Source organism: Nyctereutes procyonoides, unplaced genomic scaffold (genome assembly GCF_905146905.1).
Source record: "Nyctereutes procyonoides isolate TBG_1078 unplaced genomic scaffold, NYPRO_anot_genome, whole genome shotgun sequence".
In the NCBI taxonomy this organism is placed as follows: domain Eukaryota; kingdom Metazoa; phylum Chordata; class Mammalia; order Carnivora; family Canidae; genus Nyctereutes; species Nyctereutes procyonoides.
In genome coordinates, this window is record NW_026575046.1 from 19819518 (window position 1) to 19839706 (window position 20189).

Consider the following 20189-nt stretch of genomic DNA (forward strand, 5'->3'; position numbering starts at 1 on the left):
AATTGCTTTGGTCCTTACTTTTTAGGGTCTATGATGGAACATAATTTTTATACTGACTCTGAGAACTTGGTACCTTCCCTATGACTTGCACCAGGTACTCTAACCAGACAATGGGTGGGATTGTGATGTGAGAGAACAAGAAGGAAGGGGAAAGAGTGAAGGAGGGAGAGACAGAGAGAGAGAAAGAGAGAGAGAGAGAGAGAGAGAGAAGGAATAGATACTAAGAAATGAGAAAAAAGCATGACTTTGGGTTTGACACAGTTTCAAATAATCTCAAATACCAAGAAAAAAAGCGTTTCCTATCCCTAGGATTACCAACTCACCTTGGTTTGCCTAGAAATAAATCCGTGCATATGTGGTCAATTTATTTTTGACAAAGGAGCTAAAAAATATATAACGGGGAAAGGATAATCTCTTCAATAAATGGTGTTGGGAAAACTGGACGACCACATGCACAAGAATGAAACTGGATCCCTACCTTATACTACATACAAAAATCAAATCAAAATAAAGACATGAATATAAGACCTGAAACCATAAAACTCCTGGGAGAAAACAAGTGGTAAGCTCCTTGACATTGGTCTTGGCAATGACTTTTTGGATTTGACACCAAAAGTAGAAGCGCCCAAGGCAAAAATAAACAAGTGGGACTATATCAAACCAAAAATCTTCTGCTCGGCAGTAAAAAAACCCCACAAAAACCATTAACAAAATGAAAAGGCAACACATGGGATGGGGAAAATATTTGCTAGCCAAATATCTGATAAGGGAGTTATTTCCCAAAATATGTCTGGAAATTTTCTGGTTTTAGAACTAAAAGTTCTATCCCTGGAAGTCCTTTAGTTCCAGGCAAACCAGGATGATTGGTTATCCTATCTGTTGCTCTTCTTTTAGGAATGGGTAGGATAGGAAGAGGCACAGAAAATAGTAAGCTGAAAGAATGTCATGTCTGTGTGTGAAATAACTAATGTGACCCTTCATCACTGTGTCATCATCACTGGGAGACATTTTTATTAAGAACCCTCAGGACACTGGGTCCTACCTAGAATGAGGAAACAGCTTGAAGCTTCAAGTTCATTTTCCTTTACTGGAGCCTGCGGAAGTCTGCACACCTGAATGAGAAAGAAGAATGAGGTGGGAGATGTTAAAAACAGAAAACCAGTAGAAATGAAACAATCAGATCTGACAGCAGGGTTTTCTTACCTGGTTGAGTAAATTGATGAAGATGGTTTTTCTCAAGTCCTTTGGAAGGGCAGTGTCATAAAGGACCACCGCGGTCAGTATTTGTTTTAGACTCTAGAATGGAAGCTTTCAAAGGTTAGTTGGAGGCTGCCCATGAAGCAGTACAGTAGCACAGGAGGTGGAAGGCAAATAATTATGTTTTGTGAGGAGAACAAACCCGTATCTTCCTGCGGTTACCAGTTTTCTTGAGTGATTCTGGCCCCTCTGCCTTAGTCAATGCCTTACAGCAGCTTGAAAAGAAAATTCCTAATCCCTTTTTGGAGATCCCATCACCCAGCTATGCCAACCTCTTCTCTACCTCATGTTTCTCAAAAAGTATTTAAGTTCAGCTGCCCAAACCAGTATTTCAGTTCCTCAGGACCTCTTGAGACTATCTTCTGGGATGGTCACCGGTAGACTTTCTGAATCAGTTCCTTTAGGGTGTGGTTCTTACCTGAGTGATGTGGAAATCAATCTCTTTGTCTTTATACTGGTTCAGGAGCCAGGGTACCTGGTCCAGGGCATATTCACAGAGGTCTTCTCGATGGAGCAGCAGGCTCACTGTGGGGCCATGTGCCTTAATGATGGCCAAAGTCTGCAGGGGCAGCCAACAAACAGCACTTCTAATACTTCACTATGCTTTTTATACAGTTCTCAGAATACCAGGAGCTTTAGACACTCCCCAAAAACTTTCCTCACTACTTCCAACCAAGAAAGAATTCTTTAAAAGATGTTTAGGTTAAAATCATTGCATGAGGCAGTTATATTTATGTTTGTATTTATAGCTCGATTTACATCTGTATCTATACTGATACTCATTTCAATATTTGCTCCTCTTCCTATTTCTTTAAACTTTCCCCAATAGTCACTTTCTTTCAATAAATAATAAATTTAAAACTTCCCTCATATTAAAAAAAATTCTTCAGTTCTCTATCACTTTGAGCCCAATGTTGTTTCTTTCCTTTTTTCAAAAAAAGGAAGTGATGAATCACTAAATTCTACTCATGAAATCAATATTACACTATATGTGAACTAACTAGAATTTAAATAAAAACTTGAAACAAACAAACAAAAAGCAAAGTTTTCTGAAAGAGAGGTCTGTGTTCGCTATCTCCACTTCCCACCTCTCATTTACTTCTGCTGACATTAAAAAATATATATATATAAAATGTAATGTAAGTAGATTAATTGTAAAAATTTAGAAATCACACAAGTTATGATGAAGAAGTAAACAGTATTCACATTGCTGATAGATAATCACTGTTTAGTGTAATTTAGTATGTTTTTTAATTTGCTTGACTTATTCTTTCTATATTTTCTCTGTACATTTTAATTTTTAAAAACCTGATGCCATTCTTTGATATATAGTTCTACATTCTGCTTTTTCTACCTAATACTATGTGATGGATTTTTTTGTCAGCTAAGTTTTGTTGTCTAGCAAACTGTCTCAAAACTTAGTGGCTCAGAATAACAACCATTTATTTCACTCAACTGTGTGTCAGCTGGATGATTGTTTTAAGCAATTGGACATTTCCAAGCAATGGACGCTTTTCAAGATTATTCTTGCTAAAGCACTGTTAACAATAGACTCCATAGATCTCCCTTTGCTTCTTGAAAATTATTCCTTAGTTTCTAAGATCTCATTCTCCTTGCTTAGAACCCTTCAAAGGTTTCTTATTTCCTATTTTTTTAAAAAAAGTCCAAACTCCTGTTTAGCATTCAAGGGTCTTCATTATGTGGCCAAGACCAAAACCTTTTCTGGTTTCATTTCCTTCTGCCTCTTTACAGCCCCTTTCTCTTCTCCCTTTCCCTTTCACCCGCCAGCCTCACTCAAGTGCACATGTTACCCTGTCTCCAGCCTCTGCTTCAGCAGCTTTTATTGTCTCTTTAGGGAATGCCTCTTGCTGGGGTGAAAGTCTTTAGAAGCTGCAAGCTCAGTTTCAACTGAGTCATGGCCTTTGCAAGTACTCACCACAGGAGTTTAGGTGCTTCTCTCTCTGTTCCCTTATTACTGTGTGCACCTTCTTGTCACTTATCTAACTCTTTCTGTGGGAAGCTAGGGAAGTACTTGGTGAATTTGTACTGAATTGTGTTTTTCAGGTGCCCTGAAGAAGAGACTTTTACAGGATATTTTAAAAGTTCCATGTTTGCTAATGATTTAACTATCCCAGCATGTTAAAAAAAATAATAATAAATGCTTTGGTAGCTTCAAGTGTAGAAAAGAAACTGAACTAGAGAGGGCTAAGTGTTACACCTTTTATAATGTAGGACTAAAAGACCTAAATAGGATGTAATTTAGCCTCCATTTAAGAATTATACCGATTAAGCAAGATAGGCATGGGATTCCGTGTGCTTGAGCTTTGTAATCTCTTCTGCACAAGGCATCATGATCTTTTGAAGCAGCCACACATGTTCTTTAGATGTTATTTTATTTCACTGTCATCTTCAGAGATATGGGATATTTTTGTGGGCTGTTATTTTTCCTAATCAGTGACTCAGCCCAAATACGGATTCTAAAACACAAAATAACTAACTTTCTATCTATTTTACTCACTTTCAATTAGTTATTGTTCCTTCCACACACTGGAATGTCAGTTCCACAGGAGTGGGGATTTTGGTCTGTTCAATCCCTGCTGTCTCCCCAGCATGGGCAACAGTGTCTGGCATGTCATGGGGGACTCAATAAATATTAGTCCAAGAATGAATAAATAGTGATTTGAAACAAACAAAAAATTCTGATAAACTTGATAAAATACAACTCATAGCTTTCCAAAACCACTGAGATTAATGATCATGTCAGAGAGTGGAGGAAGTTCAAGCAGCATGGAAGGAGAGCTAGCTTGAGGCATGCTGAGGCCTCCACTTACTTGCATGGGCGAGGTAATGGGGGCCCACTTCTCCATTATATACCGGAACAGCATGAAGATCTTGTCAGAGAGTCGGTTGGCATCCAATCTTGGATAAGGGAAGTCTCTCCAGTGGTTGACATACTTGTAAATGGCCTTGCTGAATTTCTCAAGGGCTGCATTTTTAAAAACAATCACAGATGGAGAAAAATATAAAGATCGGAGGGACTATAAAATTATTTGAGAAGAGTGTACTGATGATTAGCAAATGGTAATAGTTTCTATAAAATGTTATGATGGTATCAAATAAACATATAAAAAGTATTTAGCCACATTAGTGAAATGTAAGTTCAAACCATAATGAAATAATATAACAAACTGTCCAAAATTGCTAAAATTTCAGACAATGTCAAATGTCAATAAGACAAAGGTGCAGCTGGTATTTTCACATACTGCTTGGGGGAGTGTGAATTGATACAAACACTTTAGAAAACTGTTTGACACTATTTACCACAATTGAATATGTGTTCTCTATGACCCAGAGATTCCACTCCTAAGTATGCAGTCATTAGATACCCAAATAAATAGACACTAAAATACTTGTATAAGACTGGTTTTGTACTTTTTTCTGGTAATAGCCTCAAACAGAAAACATATTCACTTTTTTTTTCTAGAAAAACCTCAAATAGAAAACAGAAAATGTCTGTCGACAGGTAGAATGGGAGAATTGCAGTACAGACCCGTAAAAATATACAGAAGTGAGCACGGACTATAGCTTCACCCAACAGCACGTCTGAATCTCACAAATAGATGAAACTAATCTATGGTGTTAGAAGTCAGGTTACCCTTGGAAAGGATGGAGATGGTGATGATTGGCAGGAAAGATGAGGTGGGTTTCTGGAGTATTAGTAATGTCTCACTACTCGACCTGAGTGGTGGTCAAATGAGTAAGATCATTTTGTGACAACTCATCAAGCTGTACACTTCTGATTTGTATTTTTTTCCATGTGTCTGTTTCACTTCAATAAAATAAATAAAGAAAAAAATGTTGAGCCTGCAAAAATATCATTTGGACCACCACCCACATATATTTGAATCAAATGCATGAAATAAAATTATTTGTTCCTTCAGCCCTCACGTTTCACTAGATGAAGAAAATTCATAGTTTACTCCTCAATGATACTTCACATGCAAGGAATACTCTGGAAAGATGCTGTGTATCTTAGAGCTGGTCATTTATTGACTCATTCACTTTCCCTTCAAACTGATAATGTCTTGCTGTACTTTGTCATAATCTTGTGTGTGTGTGTATGTGTGTGTGTGTGTGTGTGTGTGTTTGTCTTGCACTGGCCAAAAGCAACATGAGGGAAAACATGTCTTATCTATTGATGGTATCTGAGGCAATGCGCACAATGTCTGCTTATTGGCTGATCGATTGAATGAACAGCTGGAAGGATGGATAGAGGAATATGAAATTTTATGCCTATTCTTTAGTGGCAGTCAGGCAAAAGTTGCTTTAGGACCAAAGGGCATTAGATAACTTTATAACACAAAGATGGAGAATCTCTCATTCGATGCCATGATGATTTCTAATTTTATTTCCTTTTCGCTGTTGGGTTGTTGATATTGCAGGTAGAAATGCTATTACCAGCACCAAAGTTTATTTGCAAGAACACAGTGTTAGCTGCGATAGTAAGTAGGGAAACTAAAAAGTATTGAGAAGTAGGCTAATCTAGTATAATTGCTCAAGTTCTTAAACCAGCCTGTCATAGTTCAAATCTTGACTCTGCCACATACTAACTGTGTAACTGCAGGCAAGTTATTAACTTTCTATGCCTCAATTTTCTCATCTATAAAGTGAAGGAGAAAAATGTTACTTACCTAATGGGGTTGCTGTGAGGTTAAAGGAAATGATAATCTTAAAATACTCAAGGCAGTATTCAGGTACAAAGTAAAATCTCAGTATACACCAGACATAAATATTGCTTCCATCGAGGACAGAAAAGAAGAAATGGCCAAAACAGAACAGAAAAGACTTGGTTGATGGGTAAAGATGACATTCCTGACAGCAAGGGCTTTTAAATGTTACAAAATAGTAGTGTTGGGGGTGTTAGAGTTGAGAGGATCTTAGTAATCACTTTATTTAATGTGTTTAGAGATGAAAATCAGATTGAGAGAGGACAGAGTCACCTGATGGTTCAGTGGATGATCAGGAAAAAGAGTCCAGCTTTCTAGACTCATCCAAGGAGCTTCTAACTGTGCTGTACATGCCTTTTCCTGGGAATCCCAGAGCATGTTTTTCTCTGTAGACTCTTGGTTACTCTAGATGTATTTCCCAAAACTCCAGTTTTGGGGTTGAGGGATTTGTGACACAAAGTTTGTTTACCTATTTTTCTTAATTTTATGATTGCTTATACTTTGATTAGGTTGATTACTTACCATTATTACAATATTGCATTATAAAGCGAAGCCAAAATTTACCTTACTGCTAAGAGCTTGGTGAGCTCCCAGAGCCACTGTGGGGAAAGTGGGATCCAACTAAAGAAGGAGGCTAGTAGGTATGGAAGCTCTTTAGGGCAGTGGAAAGTGTATAAACTACAGTCACATAGACTTGAATCCCACCTTGCCATCTCATTGACTGTCACAATTTAAGAAATTGCTTAATTTCCATGACCCTCAGTTTCTCCCCTGTAAAGTGGGGTTAAGAGTACTTACCTTGCTTTTAGGACTGAGACAGAGAGAATTATAATTGCTGTGAGGATTGAGAGAGATAAGTCCCTGCAGAGAAACTTCCATGGGATAGGCACTCAATCAATGGTAGCTACTATATTATTAGAAAGAACAGGCTAGAGTAAAAGGAAAAATGAAACATTTGTTCAATTCATAGTCTGGTCTTAACAAAGAGGTAACCTTAGGGATACCCACCAAGACAAAAGACTCCCTTCATCCTTTCCTCATCAGCCAGCCTGAGCATGGTTTGCATGGTTAGCAGAGTCATCATCATGAAGGGAATACTCTGGGACACTGCCAAGAGGGGCGCAAGAGGAGAAAGGCATTATCCTCTCACACTGGGGAGTTCTGTGATTCTCCATGTTAGTAACAAGCATTTCAAGGCTGTTTTGGGGAGACGGATGAGGTGCAGCAGGAAGATATTCTCCTCTACCCCTCTTTTGCCATCATGCCTGGCTGTAGTTAGAGAATCAAGGAGTTGTTGGTTTAAAATAAGGTGCTAGATGGATGCCTGGGTGGCTCAGTGGTGGAGTGTCTGCCTTTGGCTCGGGTCATGATCTCGGGGTCCTGGGATCAAGTCCCACATCGGGCTCCCCATGGAAAGCCTGCTTCTCCCTCTGCCTATGTCTCTGCCTCTCTCTCTCTCTCTGTGTGTCTCATGAATAAATAAATAAAATCTTAAAAAAAATAAGGTGCTAGGCATAAAGACATCTGTACCTGTTGTTAGGCAGCAAGTGTTTATTTGGATAATTATTTTATTAATGTCTATCTCTCCCACTAGAACTTGCCTACATCCCCAGGGCCTAGCACAGGTAATAAAACAATAAAAACAAACAAACAAACACCTGTTAAATAAAGTGACGTAGAAAAAAATCATGACAAACTCCTACTTCATGTAAGTGTTCAGTGGTTTGCAGAACATGACTTGTGGGAAAAGGGCTTTTGCAAACACAAAGCCAAGTGAAAGGGACAGTGAAGATGGGAGAGTCCAGCCAAATCTGGAACAGCACAGACTAATGGCGGGGCAGTAGGCTCATCTATGCTTAGAAACAAGTGCTGAAGTCCCAGTATCGATACTCTTTAGTATGGCAGAAGGGAGGTATGTTCTCCTTTGTGCTGCTTGCACCCATCTGGTTTTAGACAGTTAGTCAGGGTGGTTGCTTCCCAGGAAAATGTGGAGATTATTCTGTCCATACCGTAGCTGGTTGCCAGTTCAGCCAGGGCAAGCACAATGAATTCATCTGGTAGCTCCAGTATCCTGAAGTTACTTTGTACTTCATACATCACAGAGTTGAAATCATGTGCAGCAAGAGACACCAAAACCTCACCAGCCAGCATTCTGGTTTCTCTGAGGATCTGAGGAAGAAAAGGAAAACAGCAGTGACAATGAGAGGAAGAGTAGAGGGAGTTTGAGGAGAGGTAACAGTCTAGAGAATATTCTAAGTTCCCTTGGCTTTGGGATAAAGAGAGAACAGCCAGTTACAAACCCAGGTGGGAAAGCCTCTGGGGTCGGGGTCAGTGGCTGCCAAGACAGAGGTAACTGTAATGAACTTTAAAACCGGGTTTTAATAAGGTTCTTGTAAACTTGAGGTCAATATACATTTTCTTGCTAATTGATCAGGTGCTATGAGCACAGGATTTATATTTTATGCTGAAGTGATGGATCACCGTGGTTGAAAGACTGCAGAGAATGGTGAAAGGGAAATAGGGCCAAGAGTCTAGAGTTTTGGGTTTTAATATTGTCCTGATCTAGTTATCTTTGATACCAGAGATATTTGGAGGGACTTCTGCTTTTGGTAATGCTGAGCTAGTAATTGCTAGTAATTGGCATGAATTACTACGTTGAGATCTGGAAAGGATTGGGAATCCAGATAGATAAGTCCTATATTAGAGGCTACTTTGCAGTATGGTGAGAAAATAGATAGAATTTAGGACCAACAAATGGTGAGACCCTGGTCATCCCCCTTCTTATCTTTTGGCATAAGATTCCAAAAGGCTGAACCTAAATGAAAGGTTCACTTGGCCCTCCATGGACCGTGGTCCAACTTGGAGTCACAGAAGTTGCCCCCCTTCATTGCCCAAAATCGCAAGTCCTGAAACTAATCGTAGATTGTTAGGACTCTTGGCAGGTAAACAAGCAAAAATATTTTCTGCAGGAAAATAACACCTTAGGACTCAAATTATTTCTACAAGTAATTTTTCGATACAATGCCTAGCATAGGTAGCTAAGTAGACACATGAAGAGATAATAATTCATGAAGAGCAAGAAAGCTGGGTTCTAGTTACTTGTTCTGTCCATAGATTGCTGTGTTATTTTGAAAAAAAAAAATCTCTCCAAGCATCAACATGCTCATCTAAAAGTGGAATGGATAATATTATCTCTAACATCTTTTTTTTTTAGCCTTGCTTCAGTTTCCTTATCTCTGAATGGATAAATAATAGGTACTGTAAATAATATGCAAGTTATTGTGAAAGAACTAATGAAGGTGATTTGCAGTCCAGGCAGCAATGTAGAAAAAGCTTATAAATGTCCACATGGGTGCATTTGAGCCACTTAAAGACCTGCTGCTGACCCTGGCATTGATTCATCATTAAGAATCAAACTTACATTGTTGTCTCTCATGTCCTTAGAAGCATAATAAATCAATCGTTGGACAATTGCGTCATCTAAGATATCACTGTTCTGAATAACGGAAGTGAGATGACCATAAATGTCTTCCTGTGAACATACAAGTGTATACACAGAATTTGAGTGGCAAAATTAAAGGAATCTGATAAAGTGCAAATGATTAACACGATCAAACAAATTTCTACTTCACCATGGATTTTATACATCTTAATTGTAATGGCTTCCTGAACATAATATGCAACTTTAGGAAGCAAAAGCTTATATATAAAGCAAAGTTCTTTCTGAAAACTACTTTAACCTGACTACCCTGACTACATTACTATGACAAAATCTAATTGAAGGTGGACTCAGGCTACCTAGCAAAAAGGCTTGAAAATCACTGTTGCAGGGCACTCAGGGGATTGGAAATGCTCATTACCCAAACCACTGCTCCTACCACCAGGGAATGACTATGGTATTAAGAAACAAACTGTGATTCCCAAAGAGGCTGATAAACTATGAAACGGGATCCTAAGGGAGATTTATAAGCCCTAGCATTATTCATGCCTTATAGAAAGAAAGTTAGAAATTCTTTTGGACAGAGCTGTAGCCTCAGAATCATGGGGCTTGAGCAGGTGCTGTGTGAAAGGGCTCTTCTAAATCTCTCAGGTGGCTACTGGGCTTCTGATAGATGAGACACTGGTGTCCTGAAAGGCCCAACAGCCTCAAGCATGTTGCTTTCAAGTTACCATGCCCATGTTTAAGGCGTGAAAGAACTTCCTTTGCATAAGGGATTCTAACACACAGCGCTGAGAACCATCAGATTAGGAGATAAAGGTGTAGGCCCTGTCCTTCACAGGGAGGCTGCAATGGATCATGACTAGATGCCTTGTTTTGGAGTCAGACAGGCTTGTGTTCTGGTCATGCATCTGCTCTGGCTCTCACTCTTCTTCGCTGTGAAATGGAAACAGCCATGCCTACCTGGTAAAGGTGTGAGGGGTGACTATAATACAAGTCAGTGTGTGTGAAAGGCATCTCGGGTGCTGCTTCCTAGGTAAGTGTCCCTTGGAGGTGGCTGTTAATTATTTTCCAAAAGGCTGTTGGAGCCAGAAAAGCCTTCACATCCCAGAGAAAGAAATCTCTAATTGTGAAGTAGCATCACAGATGAGTAGGGGAGATCCTTGGGGATTTTCATAGGGCTTCTCAGTTTACCCAGGAGGAGACGCTAATCCACGTGGTTGTAAGTCTGTCCTCCCCCTCTTTCCAGGTCTGCCTGTATAAGGTTATAGAAAGGGGCATTCTTTTTGCTAGCTTCCAGAAGTAGATGCCCTGATTCCTCAAATGCCAAATACCATTGTTTAAACATTATGATGATTTCCATTATAACTGTACTTTTTGAAAGATTAAATGCCATATATAGAGCCAGAGAGAAAAGAGGAAGTCAAGGCAAAAAAGGCAGTATATGAAATATTACAATAATTGGACTAGAAAAAGTAAATGCAAAAGAGATTATTCTCTATTTTCCTTACCTTGCTAATATTATCTTCCATGTTCAGCATGCTTAGAGTCAGGTTAATATCTCCAAAAGTCTCTATAATGTACAGAAAAAGAATTAAGTCTTTGCTGCAATGCTCTCCTATTAATTCCTATGCAGGAATGGAGATTTTTGTTCTCTTGACTTTCTCTCTCCTTTGCCCCCTACCCCCTTCTTCTTCTTGACTGCTAGCTCTTTGATGGCAGGAACTGTGTCTTATTCATATTTCATATATTTGACATACTTGCAAATAGCAGATACTTAATATTTTTTTCAAAACCTGAATTGAAGAGGAAGGGGAAGGTAAAAGATGTTACATTCTGGAGCACCTGATTGGCTTGGTTGGTTAAGCATCTGCCTTAGGCTCAGCTCATGATCTCAAGGTCTTGAGATTAAGCCCTGAATCAAGCTCCCCTTCAGGAAGTAGTCTGCTTCTCCCTCTCCTTCTGCCTCTCCCCACTGCTTGTGCTCTCTCTCTCAAATAAATAAATAAATAAATACTTTTTTAAAAAACGATATTACATTCCTGTCTATCCCTCCTGTCATGTAGGTATCACCCTATATATCCTCTCTATCAAGGCATCGCTCTTGGATGCCATGAGTTGAAACCCTTCCATCCTACTTGAGCACAAGAAGGCAATGGTGTGATATAGCTCTTTCACTTTCCCCTCAGCATCTCTGCCATGTTCTTTTCCAAACTCTGTCTACATCTGGCCTGCCTCTGTTTCCCTCTGTCTAACCTTCTGGCCTTGACAGATGCCTCTTGTGGTCCCAAGCTCATGAAATCTTCTGTTTTCTGTCAATGACCTAAGTTAGTTTGACTTGCACTTTCCAGGCATATTTGTATTTGAGTAAGGCTCATTGGAAAACAGAAAAAAAAAATCTGAGTCAAAGGAATTGAGCAATTCAGGCCACATGGCAAATTGGTAAGAGAAAAACTCTTAGAGGTGAGTCTCCAAATCAAGCCACAGTGCTCTTTATAACAGTCTTTTTTTTTTTTTTGGCAAAACAGGCAATCATGCTTAAAAATTAGGGGAATATATTTCCAAAGGACTCTTCTAGCATTTAAGATTAAATAAGAGTGTCTTTCTTGGGCAGCCCTGGTGGCTCAGTGGTTTAGTGCTACCTTCGGCCCAGGGTGTGATCCTGGGGACCTGGGATTAAGTCCCACATTGAGTTCCCTGCATGGTGCCTGCTTTTCCCTCTGCCTGTGTCTCTGCCTCTCCTCTCTCTCTCTCTGTGTGTCTCTCTGAATAAATAAATAAAATCTTTAAAAAAAAAAGAGAGAATGTCTTTCTTTGAGTAGGCATTTTCTCCTCAGGTAGACTATACATTGTTGAAGAAGGTAAGGCACCCTCATCTCTCAGGCTCCTAGTCTATCATCGATCCTTTACAATCAATGTGCTTATTATTTTGGGATAAAAAGGAGAGTAGAGAAAAATAATCTTAATCTAGCATACCTTTTCATAACACTTTTAAGGTGTACAGACCTTCCACAATGACCCACACTATCCCCCATCCCATGTACACATATGATCGCACAGACACAAAACACTTAGCTCCTCAGGATCCCATGATGCTCACCTACAGATTCCTCCATGGCCTGAGTCATATCTTGGCTGTTTCAGGCTCTCTAAGAGACAGCACCTAAGTATCAGAAATAGTAAGGCTAAAAAATCGAACAAGCAACTTGGCAAGTTTCTCAATAAGGTTCACATAAGGTTCTCTAAAGGAAAGTCCCTCCTCCACTGGATCGGCACAATGATCTGGAAGCTTCCAGCGATGGGCTGCTATTGAGGAGGATGATGCTGCATTCTACCACTATGATATTTTCTTGCTTCTGAGCTCCTGCTGACCAACAAAATGACTGCATCTCACCGAATATTGTCCCTTGGGTGGAGACCAGAGTATCTGAGAAGGAGGAAATTAGAGACCGGGACACCAACCATTTTTGTAGACCAAAGGAGTTCCTTTCCCTAAACTTGGGTCCATTGATCACAAATTTGGGAATGGTTTTCAGTGGTCACTTTACTGGCCTGGTGTTGGTAAAGCCTTTATGGTGATCCTGTTGATTGTTCTACTTGGTGAAAGTCAGTCACACAAACTGGGCATGCTCAGTGGACTGGAATGCCCACCAGGGGCAGTTGAATGGAGTCTAACTGACAGCAGCAAAGCAAAGCCTTCTCTGCCTCCCTTCCTGTTCCCCACTTCCCCTCTGCCATTCACTTGATCTGGGTCTTGGCCTCACTTTAGGCTCAGACTTTTTCTTTGATTCTATTCTCTTTTCTGGTTTTCAAATCATTTTTTATCCACACCTCTTGTCTCTAATGCTTTCAGCTTTACTAGTATGGACCTCTTGACCCTAAATCTATGTGACCACAGTTTTCAATGTATGCCCAGACTGGCTGTATGTTAATGGGGCAGGTGTTAGGGAAGGGGGTACTAGGAGTCTATAGGTCTGGATGTGAAAGGGGCCAAGGGAAGGGCCTCATGACAATTCTCATCTGAGGGTCTTCTCCAGTCATCTTCCCTTCTTTGGTGAAGTTTTTTCAGATTCAGTAGATCAAATGTTTCCAACCAAATCTTTGAATCCATCATTCTTTTTACAGATAAATTATTGTGTATTGTTTTTATTATAGAGGACCTCACCAGGCTGGTGGTTAAGAACATTTTGAGCTTCCCAAGTCAGCATCACTATTTCCCAGATTGTGTCCCTAAGTGCCTGGTAACAAGAATCACCTGGTATCCTTATTTAACGTGTGCAGTCCCAGGGCCACCTCAGGCCTGGTAAATTAGAATGAGGGGGCAGACACATATATTTTTAATGAGCACCCCTAGTGATTCCTGGGCTCACTAAAGTCTGAGAAACAGACTAACAGTCTAAGCTCATTGCCCAATCACCTACTAGGAGATAATTGAAAATTTAGCAGTTATTTGAAGGGTATTCATTGTGGTTGGGCAAGAAGAGCAGCTGCTCATCTCCAGCACCGTGACTTACTCACCCTTGAAGAATAGGTTGAGAATTGGTGGGTCAGGTAGGTATTGAGGTAGCCTCAAACTCTTAATGTCTTGTAGAGAAATAAAGGCATTGCAGATTACGTGCTCTTAGAATCTTAAAGAACAATGAGCAATAGAACCAATGATAAGAAAGCTAGCTATTTAGATAATTGTTATAATCAATTTCTTACTCTTTTGTGAATGGTAGCAAATGAGTTTTCTGAATGTCTATATATATCAAGGTTTCCTTTATTTCATAGAGATTAGGGAGGTTAGGAGATGATTGATTTATATTGACTTTGTAATTTATCAGGGCAACCAAAACACATTGTTTTGCTATATATTCTTTCAGATAAAGCAAATTCAGCCATCGATCTCTCTTTTCATAAAGCGATATTGCAGATAGATTTTAAAAAGTCAAACTTCAAAACAAATTTGCTGTCATTTTTATTCCATTTTCCTGGGCCATCTTGCTTCATTTTCCTCATTATTTCCTATTTTTCTCTTTACACAAGGTTAACACAGTATGGGTTTGATGTCTCTGAAGACCTAGGAGCATGCTAAACACCAACAAAGTCAATAGGATGGCATGTACTAACTAATGAAGTATAGTTTCTAGATGTTTCTTTGCAAGGGAGTTCAAATTCAGCTTGCTAAAGAACCAAGAAGTCTCCCTGGGTTCTTTGAAGGATCTTCCTTCAATCTAACTTGACAGGTGATGCTACCCAATAGAGGATTACTGTGTTCCTAAACGAGGTATTATCAGAAATAGTAATAAGGCAGTAAAGGCAAAATGTAAAGCTAGGGGAGAATATCAATTTATGTATTATCAAAATTTGTAGAAATTTACATATTTGTGATTTTAACGGTTTTAGAGTACAGTCCATTTGAACTTTGGCATGAATCCTTTTATTCTTTTTTTTTAAATATTTTATTCATTTATTTGAGAGAGAAAGAGAGAGTGAGCACAAGTGGGGGTGGGGGGCAAGGGAGAGGGAGAATCAGTCTCCCCACTGAGCAGGGAGCCCAATGTGGGGGTTCCATCCCAAGACCCTTGAGATCATGACCCAAGCCAAGGGCAGATGTTTAACCGACTGAGCCACCCAGGTGCTCTTCCTTTTATTCTTCAAATGAAGTATTAGGTTTCATAAAATATATTTATTTTTTCTTTCTAAAAAAATTTTATTTATTTATTCATGAGAGACAGAGAGAGAGAGAGAGAGAGAGAGAGAGAGAGAGAGAGAGAGAGGCAGAGACACAGGCAGAGGAAGAAGCAGGCTCCATGCAGGGAGCCTGATGTAGGACTGGATCCCAGGTCTCCAGGATCACACCATGGGCTGAAAGCAGGTGCTAAACCGCTGAGCCACCCAGCCATCCCCCCATATAATGTATTTAAAATGAAATTAGGCCCTCCTTTTTTTTCAGCTGGTTTTAAGACATAAGCCTAATTGCTTATACCCTGGTGTATAAAAGGCAAGAAATATTAGATGATAATTTTACACAGAGCTAATATCCCTGTGCTGTTAGCAGCTTCTCATTTCCTCCTTTCCCTCCCCTCCCCTTCTTTCTCCTTCTTGTTCTCTCCTCTCCTTTTCTCTAGTTTCTCTTACTCTTCTCTGCTTTTCTGCTTGTAGTAATTCTCTTAAGCACGCTGCATTTTTAAATTAAGAATATGGTTTTAAAGTCATCACTTCAGGAATTCGGAAGGAGTTCAAGAATTTAAGCTAGAGAGGGAATTTTCAGATGGATTTATAAAGTGGTTTCATTCTCAAGTGATAGATAATTGAAGCCCTTGCAGACAAGTAATTTTCTAGCAAGTTATTTCCCAAATACCTCTCATGTTAGGCATTTCTAGCTTTGTCACCAACAGGTGCCAGAAGAACACAGATTGGCTTCATAATTTGAGTAGTGAGAGAAACACCAGAGCCCTTTACCTCTGAAGACCTTCCCTAGTGGCCTGGCACCCCGCACCCCGGGAATTAGATTTCTGTGTTCTGGAGCCCATTCAGTCTTTCTCAGAGCTTTTGGAAGGTTGAGGTTTTAACTGTCAATGACCTCTTAGATGCACAGGTCATGTTATTGAGAACATCATCTTTTTGATTGAGGAATTCCGCTTCACTGGCTGCTAGGTACTACAAAGTAGGATATATTCATTCTCTCAGCTTTTCATAATATATTACTTGGGCCTAATAAATGCATAAGGTAAAAAGAAGAAACAGCCATCAGTATCATATTTTTAAGATTTAAAAGACAACTTTATTACCTCTGGATGATCATCTTACATTTAGAAAGAAAAATCTCTTATTTTTTTTTTTAAAGAAAGGAACACTTCTCTGTCATCTTTTGATGACTTTTATAAGAGTAAAATGCATTTCTAATTCACAATTTTGGGTTTCGACAGCCTTTGGATGCGTCATAAATATGTGAATATTTTCATGTTACACTTAGAGATTTTTAGAGTCCTCCAAGTTCATTGAGTGTTAGTAAAACTTAGTAAATGAAACTCTTTGAAAACCTTTTAGTCAAGAAGTGATGGTAAAATACTAGGTAAAGTTTCAAATAATAAAATTTCTGGTTACTAGTAGCACTCAAATATGAAATTGGATTTTTGTTGGAAAGGAGGCAAATTGTAAGACCATGATCTGGATCAAGGATTGAAAAACAAAACATGACTTTCATGGCTGGTCCTAGTGTTAATATATGTAATTTTTCATCTGCTTCCATAGTGTACGGGGAAGAGCACAGAAGTTCAGGAAGATGAACCTGGAGCCCATCTCTGCATTTTGTACTCACTGAAGCAGAAAAGTAGATATAAATCCTAGAGTTGTTTAGCAATAAAGCTAGTTTCTCTAAGCCTTAGTCCAGTCTTGCCATCTATAAAATGGTTAGTTGCAAGGGGGAAATGCAAGAGGAAGGTGTTGCACTTTTTCATTAAGTTATTGTTATCCGTTATTTTGTTTGCATTGCTCTTGTTGTTGTATTTACAGCTTAACCAAAAAATAGACTAACTGGACCAAATTATTCCAGCAGTATTATGTTTATCATGGTATTAAGAGCATAGTTTCTGGGGTATTTGGGTGGCTCAGTCAGTTAAGCATCTGCCTTTGGCTCCCATCACGATCTCAGGGTCCTGGGATTGAGCCCTGCATTAGGGCATCAGGCTCCCTGCTCAGCAGGAAGTCTGCCTCTTCCTCTACCTCTGCCCCCCTGCCCCCTAACTTATGCTCTCTCTTTCTATTAAATAAATTTTAAAATCTTAAAAAAAAAGCATGTTTTCTGATTTTAAGAGAAAGTGTTTTTCCAGGTTTCTTTATAAAATAATCATACTGATGATATAATCAATCTAATTGTTAATTACCCATATGTTAATTACTTCTTAAGCATTTCTCTTGTATTATAGTTCATAAAATAATACTCTGTAAATTTTCTCTGCTTTTTGGTAGTATATTAATTTTATAAAAACAAATATACTGATTGTGTTCTTTGCTGTTTGCAACCTAAAATATGTAATTTCTAAGTCTATTGATTGATTCTTTTAATTCCCCTCATTGATTAGGTTATATTTTCCTGCTTCTCTTCATTTAAAGAATAAAAGAGCGCCTGGGTGGCTCAGTCGGTTAAGCATCTGCCTTTGGCTTGGGTCATGATCTCAAGAGTCCTGGGATGGAACCTCCACATTGGGCTCCCTGCTCAGTGGGGAGACTGATTCTCCCTCTCCCTTGATCCCCAGCTTGTGTTCACTCTCTCTTTCTCTCTCAAATAAATGAATGAAATCTTAAAAAAAAAAAGAATAAAAGGATTCATGCCAAAGTTCAAATGAACTGTACTCTAAAACCGTTAAAATCAACAAATATGTAAATTTCTATAAATTTTTTTCCATTGGATGCCAGATATTGTGAATTATTTTTTGTTGGGTGTTGAATATTTTTAAGCTTCGTTCTGTGACACAGCTAAGTTATTGGCAAACAGCTTGATCCTTTCTGAGTTTTCTTTTAGGTCTTGTAAAGTATAAGGACCAGATGATTTTAATGAAGGGCCAATTTGGCCCTACTACTGGGGTGATGCTCTTCTGAGTACCATCTGCTGTCACATGAGTTATGAAGTTTTCCAGCCTGGCTGGTTGAAAATACAGATTATTCCGAGGCCTGGGCAGGCTTTGGGGATCATTACTTCTGTTCCTTTTGCATGCCTTGTTCACCAGCCTCTGTTCTCCCTACATGCATGCCTTATTCATAAGTGCTCAGTTGCAGACTGGAGGTGAATACTCTCCCCCACCCCAGCCCTCCAGTGGTCTGCCATCCTGACTCTATCCACTTTGCCCTGCCTGAACTCCCAGCTCCATATCTAGAAACTTTCTTCAGGAAGTAAGGGCCATCACTGGAACTGACTTCATATATCCCCCTCTTAGAGACCAATGTCCTGCATTAACTGGTATTCAGTGCCTGAAAACTGTTGTGTCTTAGGTCTGTTCTTTTACTTATTTTAGGTGGAAACGTAACTCCAATTCCTGTCACTTCATCTTTGCCAGAAGCAGAAGTCTGTCAACAGGGCACCTGGGTGGCTCAGTCAGTTGGGCATCTGCCTTCAGCTCAGGTCATGATCCTGGGGTCCTGGAAACCAGTCCTGCATCAGGCTCCCTGAACAATGTGTAGTCTGCTTCTCTCTCTGCCCCCTGCTTGTGATCTCTGTCTCTCTCACTCTCTCTCAAATAAATAAAAAAAAATTTTTTTAAAAGAAATCTACCAAAGTTCTTACATTATTTATGTTGTTTCTTTATTGTGAGTGGCTACTACACACTTTCTCCCAGGAATGCTAGTAAGTTAGGAATATGTTTCCTTGCAAAACAAACAAACAAACAAACAAACAAACCAACAAAACAGAAACCCAGAAAACCCTCTAACATTGGCTTACCTATACAATAAGCAGCTATTCAACAATGTTGTTGTGGAACTAGGATTTTTTTTTTTTAATGCTTTACTATCTTTAGCATGTTTTTGATCTCTCAGTTGCAAGATGGCCTTGCTATACCTCTAGACCTCATGTTCAGATTTCAGGAATGAAGTACGTGGAAGAGTATAAAGCTTTCACCGTGTAAGACTTTACATTTTAAATTTGAGAAGGGATTTCACAGTGAATCCCACTCACATTTTTATTGGTAAGAATTCGGTCATATTACTGTTCTTCACTGCAGTGGAGTCTGGGAAGTCATGTATTTTAGCTTCCATGTTTCTCAATAGAGGAAGACAGGGAAGAAAGGGATTATGAGGATCCTTTGGATAGAGAGCCCAGAGTGTCTTCTAGAACAAAAATCCTATTATGTTCCCAATATTAACAGGTATACGATATTGCCATAAACCTAAATATGACTAGAGTTCTGAGGGAGCCGGGTAGAGCCAGTTATTTCTTATGTTTGATGACATTTTTCTTCTGTGTTTGTGAGTTGGCTTTATGTAAATCATGAACAGTGAATAAAAGTAAAGGCAAGACAATGAAATTTAGTTTAGGGTGTAATAGATAAATTCAAATGGAGACTATACCTCACATCATTGTCCTAATTTGTTTGGCTTACTCACTTTTATTTATTTATTATTTTACTTAATTTATTTCAGGGATGCCTGGGTGGCTCAGTGGTTGTCTACCTTCAGCCTGGGGAATGATCCTGGAGTCCCGGGATCGAGTCCCGCATCGGGCTCCCTGCATGGAGTCTGCTTCTCTCTCTGCCCATGTCTCTGCCTCTCGCTCTCTCTCTGTGTCTCTCATGAACAAATAAATAAAGTATTAAAAAATAATTTATTTCAGAAGCTCTTGAAATATTAATTTTCCCACTCTCATTTAGGCTTTTGTGCCTCTTGAGCACATGCAGGCAGAGATAAATGTGTGCATACACATGTGGCACATGTACACGCACACACACATGAATTTTAATGCTGCTTGAGAAGACAAAATTTATGGTAATACATTTTCTTTGTTTAAAAAATTCCAGTGTGATGACATACAAAAAGAATTGCAATTAGATTAGATGATTAAACAGATGTTTGGGCATGAACCCAAGATCTCAAGGGATAGACTCTGAGCGTAATTAATAATCTTTAACATGTTCCTTAAACGGCTGGGCGTGGTTAGCTTCAAGGCTTTTGTTTTTCTGTTTGAGAGTTGAATTGCTTGAGAAAATACAGAAGTTAGAGAAAATGTAGTTAAACAGGAAAATCTGAGGGCTGCTAGTTGGAGGACTTTGCAGAGAGAAGAGAAATGT

The 20189-nt window shown here is 39.2% G+C and overlaps 1 protein-coding gene across 1 annotated transcript in view; it reads right to left on the bottom strand.

The window, feature by feature from the left end:
* MROH2B (maestro heat like repeat family member 2B) overlaps window positions 1–12551 on the bottom strand; it is a 61582-nt gene extending 49031 nt beyond the window's left edge. The window contains exons 1-9 of the mRNA XM_055325744.1: window positions 12524–12551; window positions 10935–10996; window positions 9406–9516; window positions 7994–8153; window positions 6993–7091; window positions 4089–4243; window positions 1676–1816; window positions 1204–1296; window positions 1043–1112 (exon numbers count right to left, since the gene is read on the bottom strand). Coding sequence (XP_055181719.1) covers window positions 1043–1112; window positions 1204–1296; window positions 1676–1816; window positions 4089–4243; window positions 6993–7091; window positions 7994–8153; window positions 9406–9516; window positions 10935–10996; window positions 12524–12551 — 919 coding nt within the window. The remainder of the gene's footprint in view (window positions 1–1042; window positions 1113–1203; window positions 1297–1675; window positions 1817–4088; window positions 4244–6992; window positions 7092–7993; window positions 8154–9405; window positions 9517–10934; window positions 10997–12523) is intronic.
* Window positions 12552–20189: the final 7638 nt, after the last annotated feature.